The sequence below is a fragment of the Ovis aries genome, chromosome 9 (assembly GCF_016772045.2).
Source record: "Ovis aries strain OAR_USU_Benz2616 breed Rambouillet chromosome 9, ARS-UI_Ramb_v3.0, whole genome shotgun sequence".
Taxonomy (NCBI): Eukaryota; Metazoa; Chordata; class Mammalia; order Artiodactyla; family Bovidae; genus Ovis; species Ovis aries.
This window is the reverse complement of record NC_056062.1, coordinates 77,323,896-77,334,034: the sequence shown is the minus strand read 5'-3', so window position 1 is coordinate 77,334,034 and position 10,139 is coordinate 77,323,896. Positions and strand designations below refer to the sequence as shown.

Below are 10,139 nucleotides of genomic sequence, written 5' to 3'. Positions count from 1 at the left end.
TCATGTATGGATGTGAGAGTTGGACTGTGAAGAAGGCTGAGCACCGAAGAATTGATGCTTTTGAACTGTGGTGTTGGAGAAGACTCTTGAGAGTCCCTTGGACTGCAAGGAGATCCAACCAGTCCATTCTGAAGGAGACCAGCCCTGGGATTTCTTTGGAAGGAATGATGCTAAAGCTGAAACTCCAGTACTTTGGCCACCTCATGCGAAGAGTTGACTTATTGGAAAAGACTCTGATGCTGGGAGGGATTAGGGGCAGGAGGAGAAGGGGACAACAGAGGATGAGATGGCTGGATGGCATCACTGACTCGATGGACATGAGTCTGAGTGAACTCCGGGAGTTGGTGATGGACAGGGAGGCCTGGCATGCTGTGATTCATGGGGTCGCAAAGAGTCGGACACAACTGAGCGACTGAACTGAACTGAACCGAACTGAACTGACATGGGAGGGGGGAAATACCCAACTCAGGCTCACTAAAGGAAAGAAATCTAATCATGGGACTATATAATACTTCTCCTCCTCCCACATTCTATCACCACATCAACAGCACTCCTATATAATGTCAGTGATTACAGATAAAAGAACTGCAAGCCTCAGACCCTATTAAGGGTTCTCTAAGAAAACCCAAAAGCACAGGAAGAAAATAACAAGAACATAGAGGAAATTTCAGTCACTAACACCACAGATACGGCAAACATTAAATACAGCCTAACTCCTAGTCAGATAAATACAGAATCTCACACACTAAAGGTCCATATACCTCAGTTCCTTTTAGCTGATGCCTTGTATCTGACTTTCAAAAAATATTACAAAGCATGTTAAAAGGCATAAAAACATATCTGAAGAGACAAAAAGCAAGCATCAAATCATAATCAGTATGACAGAGACTTCAAATGATCAGACCAAAAACTTAAAATGACTACGATTCGTATGTTAAGAGATTTAATAGAAAGAAGTATACAACATGCAAGAACATCTGAGTAAAATAAGCAGAGAGACAGAAATGCAAACAAAGAATCAAAAGAAAATGCTAGTAACTGAAAGCACTGAAACAAAACTGAAGAATGTCTTGGATGAGTTTATCAATAGACTAAATACAGCTGAGGAAAGAATCAGTGAGCTTAGAGAGAAGTCAACAGAAAATTCCAAAACTGAAATGCAAAGAGGGAAAAAAAAAAAGCAATGAAAAAGAAAAGAATATCCAAGAACTATGAGACTATTACAAAAGCTGTGACATGTACATAGTGAAATAGCAGGGAAAAAAGGAACAGAACACTTGAAGTAATAATGATGGAATTTTCCAAAATTAATGAGAGACACAAAACTACTGATCCAAAAAGCTCAGCAATCACAAGCAGGACATATATACAGAAATCTACGCCTATCATGTTTGAACTGCAGAAAGTCAAAGATGAAGAGAAAATCTTGAAGGAATCTGAGAGTCAAGAAAAGAATTGCATTTGCCTTCTCTTCAGAAACCATGCAAAAAGAGAGTGAAGCATTTGAATCACTGAAAGGAAAAAAGAAATACTTGGAATTTTGTATCCAGTGAAATTACCCTTCAAAAGTAAAGGAGAAATAAAGATGTTTTAAGGCAAACAATAGACCTTCCTTACAAGAAATATTAAAAGAAGTTCTTCAGAGGGAAGGGAAATGGTATAGGTCAGAAACTCAGATCTACACAAAGAATGAAAGAGTATTAGGGGAATAAATGAAGGCAAAATAATACCTTTTATTTCCTTATTCTGAGTTGACCTAGGAGAAAACAGTTGTTAAAAATAATAACATCAACAATGCATTCAGCAATTATAGCTTATGGATAAGTGAAATTAATTGACAGCAATATGATAAGAGATAGGAGGGAGGGAATTGGAAAATTCTGTTAAAAGGTATTATACTTGCATTACCCATGAAGCAGTCATGAAGCAGCAGAGTATTATTTGAATGTAGACTTTTATTAGCTGTAAATGTATATTGCAAATTCTAGGGCAACTAACTAGACAACTTTAAAAAGAAGTATAATTGATAGGCTAAGAGAGAAAATGGAATCACAGAAAATGCTTGCTGCTGCTGCTAAGTCGCTTCAGTCGTGTCCAACTCTGTGCGACCCAGTAGATGGCAGCCCACCAGGCTCCCCCGTCCCTGGGATTCTCCAGGCAAGAACACTGGAGTGGGTTGCCATTTCCTTCTTGAATACATGAAAGTGAAAAGTGAAAGTGAAGTTGCTCAGTCAGGTCGGACTCTTAGTGACCCCATGAATTTCAGCCTACCAGGCTCCTCCGTCCATAGGATTTTCCAGGCTCAAGAGTACTGGAGTGGCTTAGTTAAAATCAAAAGGCAGAAAATGAATGGAATAAAAAAAGGCAATGAATGGAAAACACATACAAACTTCTTGACTAATATAGGGTATAGGGGAGTATGGGAACAGAGGAAACTACAGGGTTCTGATACTTAAAAAAAAAAAGGTGTCCAAACCCACTGCTTTAGAAAACACGTGGGATATCTGAAGTCTTTCTCCTGATGCTCTCCCCCCTATACAATGCTTAACTCTTTAAAGAATTAGGAATGGTAGTTTCTACTTTGAATATACTTTCTGGGATGGTAGTAAAGTGGAAGTCTAATGCTTCCAATCTGCTAACCCAGGTCACAGTCCTTGGAGTTTCTGAGTCCCAAGGCAAACAGATGATGAAGGTTCATCCTTTTCTTACAGATTCTCCTTTCCCTCTAGGAAAGAAGATACATAGATGTATGTCTGAGTTTTCTCTGCTACAAGTGTGCGTGTCAGTTGCTCAGTCGTGTCCAACTCTTTGCAACCCCATGGTCTGTAGCCTACCAGGCTCCTCTGTCCATGGAATTCTCCAGGCAAGAACACTGGAGTGGGTTGCCATGCCCTTCTCCAGGGGATCTTCCCGACCCAGGGATCAAACCCAGGTCTCCCACGTTGCAGGCAGATTTGTTACTGTCTCTAGTTAATAAGGGGCTTTTGCCTTTTAAAACTCTTCTCTTGCTACCCTAACAGTTTATCACATGGACAACTAGGATGTCCATTAAAGAGGGGGCTTCCTGAGTTCTGTCCAAGAACTACTGAATCAAACTCTCAGAGAATGAGCCCAGGAATCTGCATTGCTAGCAAATGTTACAGTGAGTCTTATGCACACTGAACTTTGAGAGCCACACAGATTTAATATACAGCTTCTTTAGAATTGGGAATAGGGAGAGGGACAAGATGAGGAAGGCTCTTCCCTCTATATTTTGGGTCAATTTATTGCTAGGAATATCCCTATCCACTTGCTGAATGTATCTGCCAACCAAATACAGCTGACCCTTGAACAACACAGAGGTTAGGGGCACTGAACCCTCCCTGCATAAAGTTGAAATTCTCTGTATAATTTATAGTAGGTCCCTGTATCCATGGCTCCTCCATATACGCAGTTCTGCATCTGTGGATTCAACCAGCCATAGATCTGGGAGTATTGTAATGTTTACTATTGAAAAATACCTGCATATAAGCGGAACTGTATAGTTCAAATCCATGTTGTGCAAGGGTCAACTGTATACTGAATGCTCAAGGAACATTTTTGTTAAAAGACTATTTAAGGAGCAAAACATGGTTCCTTCAGGTCTGTGATAAAACATTTTGATTCTTCTGAGATAGAATTTATTTTATTCTAAATGAGTTAAAGTTGTTTTTTTTTTTAATAGTCTTATATGTTATGTGTTCCATCCTAGCTCAGTAGATAAAGAATCTACCTGCAATGCAGGAGACCTGGGTTTGATTCCTGGGTTCGATGCTTGGGTCGGAAAGATCCCCTGGAGAAGGAAATGGCAACCCACTCTAGTATTCTTGCCTGGAAAATCCCATGGACAGAGGAGCCTGGCGGGCTACAGTCCATGGGGTCGCAAGAGTCGGACGCAACTTAGCAACTAAACCACCACCACCACCATGTTATGTGTACAGAAAAGCTGTAATTTTTAAACTATGGAAGTAAAGCCAAACTTTATTTAGATGACAGGGTTGCTCTAAAGCAGACCATCAAAAAATCACTTGTGCTTCCATGTTAGTTAAAACTTGGTTTAAACAATTCCTGCAAAGAAAAAAGAAGAAATGACTGAAACATAATCAATAAGAGAAAATTTAAACCCAAAACAACAACAAAAATTTAGAGTTGTAAGAAGGATCTAAAAAGTTAACAAATGAGTCAGCACACCCTAATGCTGGAGGCACTGCGATGTTCATCTAAGGGGTAAGGGAACTGACAGGAGCACAGTGGTTAAGGATAAATCTGAAAAGAAGAGAGATGAGCAGGCTAAGAGCATAAAGGCCTGATCATCATATCCTCCCAAGAACCAGAAAACTAAGGATTTTGAGAAACAAAAATCTAAGCTACAAAATAGAAGAGAAATGGGACTTTTACTGGGTCCTTTGAGTTTCAGTTCAATGGGTTGCACATATATTACATTACACTAGTAATACTACTTTCTAAGGGCATTGTTAAAAACTCTAACGTTAGTATCTGATCAAAACTGTATAAACACATCAGTATCTGTATGAGAGAAGGACCCCAGCTTGATTTTCAGTTATTAATTATCAGTTCCTTCTTGTATTCCCATCTTGGGAAGATGGGACTTAGAAAAACTCAGCTTGCAAAACCTTGGAAAACTGAGCCCATTCTTCTATAGATGTTCTCTGCGGAAGAGAAAACTAGATAAGGAGTAGACAGAAGCAATAAATGATCATTCCCCAGGGGCCTTCCTATGCAGGAGACTGTGCCGTTCAAAAGGGAGGCAAGTTACTCCTGCCTGTTAATTTGTTAGTGGAGAGTGTAAGTAGGTGTGTGTGTGCACATTGTGCAGATGTCCATGTGCATTAGCGTGTGAGTCAGAGGGACATGGATGGGACTGATCAATTCAGTCTATGAAGTTCTGCTGCACCTAGCAGCAGGATATACACTCCCATGAGTGCCGTCAGTCTGGAAACGGTATGCAGTGCTGCGTATATGTCATAGTCTTTCCTCCTCAGCAAAAGGGGAGAAAACAGAGACAAAGAGATGGGACACCTACACTCTGAAACTCTCCCAACTTGGGGGTCGGAGCCGTTGGGAGGGAGTCAGTCCTCATCCCTTTCTGCCCTCTCCAGGTGGCCAGGGGAGAGGCAGAGTTCTGACAGGAAGGAAGGAAGAACTGAAATCAGACTGCCGCCTGATACTCACTCTGGATGTTGTGGGAGGACACAGTCTTTTTCAGAGACAGGGTGGAAGCAGCAGACTTGAAATTTGTGAACGATGGTGTGGCTGCCCGGAAACAAGAGGAACAGTGAAGGGATCATCAGCAAAGCCCTCCAGAATCAGTCTGTGACGGAAGACCACAGAGCAGCCCTGGAAACAAAGAGCCAAACGTACCTGCAAACAGCTTTCTTTCCAGCTCCTCTTGAATTTTAAGAAGAATCCGTTCCTGTTCTAAGGCTTCTATGTACTTTGAGTAGCACCAGGTTGGCTACAAAAACAATTCACAAAATTAATTTTAGAGATATTTGGCCCAGGAAATAAACTGAAGGTAAGACAGCTTATATCAGCCCCTTCCTTTAAAGGCCTTTTAATGTCAAAGAACAGAATACAGAAAACATGCACATGTCATAAATTTATATGAATTTTCACAGAGCTTACCAATTTAACCTCGGTACGACTAATTGTCGTCGAGCTACATTTATATAGATATATTTATGATGAAGTAAAGGTATTTCTCTTTAGCCCTGATCTAAATTTTAATAATTTCATTTTTCTTCTAGTTTTATTCAGATATAATCAACATATAGCACTGTTTAAGCTAAAGGTGTATAATAATAATGATTTGACTTATACACATCATGAAAGGATCACAAGAGGTTTAAAAAAACACCTTTCATCACATATAGATGGAACATTAAAGAAATAGAAAAAATTATTCCTTGTGATGGATGAGAAGTCTCAGATTTTCTCTCTTAACAGTTTTCAGTTGTAACATATTATATTTATATAATATATATTAAAAATTAACAAAATAGTAAAAGAAATATAAAGATATTTAAATATATATTGAAGTATATGTATATTTTAATATATATTTAAAATATAAATTTATCTGTCCCTTCTCCCCAACCTTCCCCCCAGCCACCATAAGCTCATTCTTGGAGTCTCTAAGTCTGCTTCTGTTTTGCACATACGTTCATTTGTATCATATCTTTTTAGATCCCACATGTAAGGGGTGTCATACGACACTTCACCTTCTCTGTCTGGCTTCACTCAGTATGACATTCTCCAGTCCATCCATGTTGCTGCAAATGGCATTATTTCGATCTTTTTAGTGGCTGAGTGATACTCCTTTGTAAATACACACCACATCTTCTTTATCCATTCCTCTGCTGTGGACATTTAGATTGCTTCCATGTCTGTCTTACTGTAAACAGTGCGGCAATGCACATTCGGATGCATGAAGCATTTCAGACGGTGTTTTTCTCCAGATACCTGTCCAGCAGTGGGACTGTAGGACCATATGGTAGCTCTATCTTTAGTCTTTTAAGGAACCTTCATACTTTTCTCCACAGTGGCTGTATCAATTTACATTCCCACAAATGGTGCAGGAAGGGTCGCTTCTCTCCACACCCTCTCCAGCATTTATTGTTTGTGGACTTTTCGGTAATACCTACTCTCGCAGGTATGAGGTGATACCTTATTGTACTTTTGACTTGCACTTCATTATAATTAGCAATGTTGAACATCTTTTTATGTGCCTAATGGCCATCCGGTGGTCATGTATGGATGTGAGAGGTGGACTGTGAAGAAGGCTGAGCGCCAAAGAATTGATGCTTTTGAACTGTGGTGTTGGAGAAGACTCTTGAGAGTCCCTTGGACTGCAAGGAGATCCAACCAGTCCATTCTAAAGGAGATCAGTGCTGGGTGTTCTTTGGAAGGACTGATGCTAAAGCTGAAACTCCAGTACGTTGGCCACCTCATGCAAAGAGTTGACTCATTGGAAAAGACTCTGATGCTGGGAGGGATTGGGAGCAGGAGGAGAAGGGGACGACAGAGGATAAGATGGCTGGATGGCATCATTGACTCAATGGACATGAGTTTGAGTGAACTCCGGGAGTTGGTGATGGACAGAGAGGCCTGGTGTGCTATGATTCATGGGGTCACAAAGAGTCAGACACTACTGAACGACTGAACTGAACTGAACTGAATGGCCATCTGTATATCTTCTTTGGAGAAATGTCTACTTAGCTCTTCTGCCCCTCTCTTTTGAGTGGGCTGTTTGTTTTGATGCTGTCAAGCATGTGTTGTTGTTGTTCAGTCACAAAGTCATGTCTGACTCCTTCAACCCCGTGAGCTGCAGCATGCCAGGCTTCCCTGTTCTTCACTATCTGCTGGAGTTTGCTCAAACTTATGTTCATTGAGCCGGTGATGCCATCCAACCGTCTCATCCTCCATTGCCCCCTTCTCCTCCCGCCCTCAATCTTGCCCAGCATCAGGGTCTTTTCCATGAGTCAGCTCTTCACATCAGGAGGTCAGAATACTGGAGCTTCAGCTTCAGCATCAGTCCTTCCAATGAACATTCAGAGTTGATTTCCTTTAGGATTGACTGGTTTGATCTCCTTGCAGTCCAAAGGACTCTCAAGAGTCTTCTCCAGCACAATTCAAAAGCATCAGTTCTTCATAACTCAGGCTTTTTTGTATAGTTCTGTGTATTCTTGCCACCTCTTCTTAATCGCTTGTGCTTCTGTTTGGTTCTTGCCATTGCTGTCCTTTATCATGCCCATCCTCACATGAAATGTCCCCTTGATATCTCCAATTTTCTTGAAGAGATATCTAGTTTTCCCATTCTATTATTTTTCCTCTGTTTCTTTGCATTGTTCACTTAAGGCTTTCTTATCTCTCCTTGCTATACTCTGGAATTCTGCATTTAGTTGGGTATATCTTTCCCTTTCTCCTTCACCTTTTGCTTCTCTTCTTTTCTCAGTTATTTGTAAGGCCTCCTCAGACAACCCTCTGCCTTCTTGCATTTCTTTTCTTGGGGATGGTTTTGGTCACCACCTCCTGTACAACATTACAAACTTCTGTCCATAATTCTTCAAGCATTTGGTCTACCGGATCTGATCTCCTGAATCTATTTGTCACCTCCACTGTATAATCATAAGGGATTTGATATAGGTCACACCTGAATGATCTGCCTCATTCAGGAAGTAGGAAAGTGGTTTTCCTACTTTTTTCAACTTAAGCTGGAATTTTGCAATAAGCAGCTCATGATCTAAGCCACAGTCAGCTCCAGATCTTGTTTTTGCTGACTGTATAGAGCTTCTCCATCTTCGTCTGCAAAGAATATAATTAATCTGATTTCTGTGTTGACCATCTGGTGATGTCTGTAGAGTCTTCTCTTATGTTGTTGAAAAAGGGTGTTTGCTATGACCAAGGTGTTCTCTTGGCAAAACTCTGTTAGCCTTTCCCCTGCTTCATCTTGTACTCCAAGGCCAAACTTATCTGTTACTTCAGGTACCTCTTGACTTCCTATTTTGCATTCCAGTTCCCTATGATGAAAAGGACATCTTTGGTGTGAGTTCTAGAAGGTCTTGTAGGTCTTCCTAGAACTGTTCAACTTCAGCTTCTTCAGCACTTAGTGGTTGGGGCATAGACTTGGATTACTGTGATACTGAGCAGTTCACAAGCTGTTTGTAAAATTTGGAGACTAATCCCTTATCGGGAGAAGGCGTTGACACCCCACTCCAGTACTCTTGCCTGGAAAATCCCATGGACAGAGGAGTCTTGTAGGCTGCCGTCCATGGGGTCACTAAGAGTTGGACACAACTGAGCAACTTCACTTTCACTTTTCACTTTCATGCATTGGAGAAGGAAATGGCAACCCACTCCAGTGTTCTTGCCTGGAGAATCCCAGGGACGGGGAAGCCTGGTGGGCTGCTGTCTATGGGATCGCACAGAGTTGGACACGACTGAAGCGACTTAGCAGCAGCAGCAGCAATCCCTTATCAGTCACATCATTTGCGCATATTTTCTCCCAATCTGTGGGTTGTCTTTACATTTTGTTTATTGTTCCCTTTATTCTGCAAAAGCTTTGGAGTTTAAGTAGGTCCCATTTGTTTATTTTTGTTTTTATTTCCCTTATTCTGGGAGATAGACCAAAAAAGATATTGCCATGATTTATGTCAAGAGTTTTCTGCTTATGTTTTCCTCTAGGAATCTTATAGTGTTTGGCCTCACATTTAGGTCTTTAATCCATGTTGAGCTTATTTTTGTGTGTGGAGTTAAAGAATGATCTAATTACTTTCTTTTCTTTCACATGTAGTTATCCCGTTTGCCCAGCAACATTTGTGGAAGAGACTTCCTCTCCCCTTATTTTTACACTGTGTTTCTGAAACTTAATGCTAGTCATTTGCTAATAAATGTTATTCTAAATGGCATTAGGTATCACACACTTTTAAATATATATTTTTCAATATATGGCTTCACAAAATTGGACATTTATCTCAATAATAGTTTCATAATCTATCAGTTATCTTAGCTAGGAGGCTGAACACATTTGACATGCTGATTACCAGAAAGATTGTTTCTTAAGCTAGTATTAGCCTATGACATAAACACTTTTAATATCAGTCTTTAAAAATTTATATAACTTATAAAATTTCTGGGATACTATATTAATATGTTATAAATATAAACATAAAAATTGTACATATATTAGTTGCTGATCATGTATTATCAAAAAGATATATTAGCTATTGATCATATATGTACATATATTCATTTTTGATCAATTTTATCACCACTTCAAATAATTCAAAAAATTGATACTAGCATTTGAAATTCTTCTTTCTTCTCTTGACCTAAGACTATATCAACCTACATATATTCTTATATATATGATTATCTCTTTTCCAATAAGATAATTATCTCAACTTCTGCCACTAAAATCTTCTTTGTATGTATCCAGAAATTATTTTCTCTGATTATGTTTTTCAGGATCAGCCGAAATTGTAATGTTCTCTGAAGACTCAAGGAAACTCTATTCTAGTCTCTCCTCATGGAATTTTAGCCTCAATTTCAAACAAACATATATCTATTACTTTAAAAATAACTCAGCTACTCCATTACAC

The 10,139-nt window shown here is 39.7% G+C and overlaps 1 protein-coding gene across 16 annotated transcripts in view; it reads right to left on the bottom strand.

Annotated features, from left to right (window-relative positions):
- Window positions 1-1,935: 1,935 nt before the first annotated feature.
- The window catches only part of RGS22 (regulator of G protein signaling 22), a 139,716-nt gene continuing 131,512 nt past the window's right edge, over window positions 1,936-10,139 (bottom strand). For 8 of the 16 annotated variants that reach the window (XM_060393893.1, XM_060393895.1, XM_060393883.1 and 5 more), the window contains 3 exons: window positions 5,401-5,494; window positions 5,212-5,292; window positions 1,936-4,086 (listed from right to left, as the gene is read on the bottom strand). In XM_060393893.1, the coding sequence (XP_060249876.1) occupies window positions 4,076-4,086; window positions 5,212-5,292; window positions 5,401-5,494 (186 nt within the window). In that variant the 3' untranslated portion in view covers window positions 1,936-4,075. Of the gene's footprint in view, window positions 5,293-5,400; window positions 5,495-10,139 lie in introns of all 16 variants that reach the window. The other 8 variants (XM_060393882.1, XM_060393884.1, XM_060393886.1 and 5 more) reach the window with 1 other exon arrangement.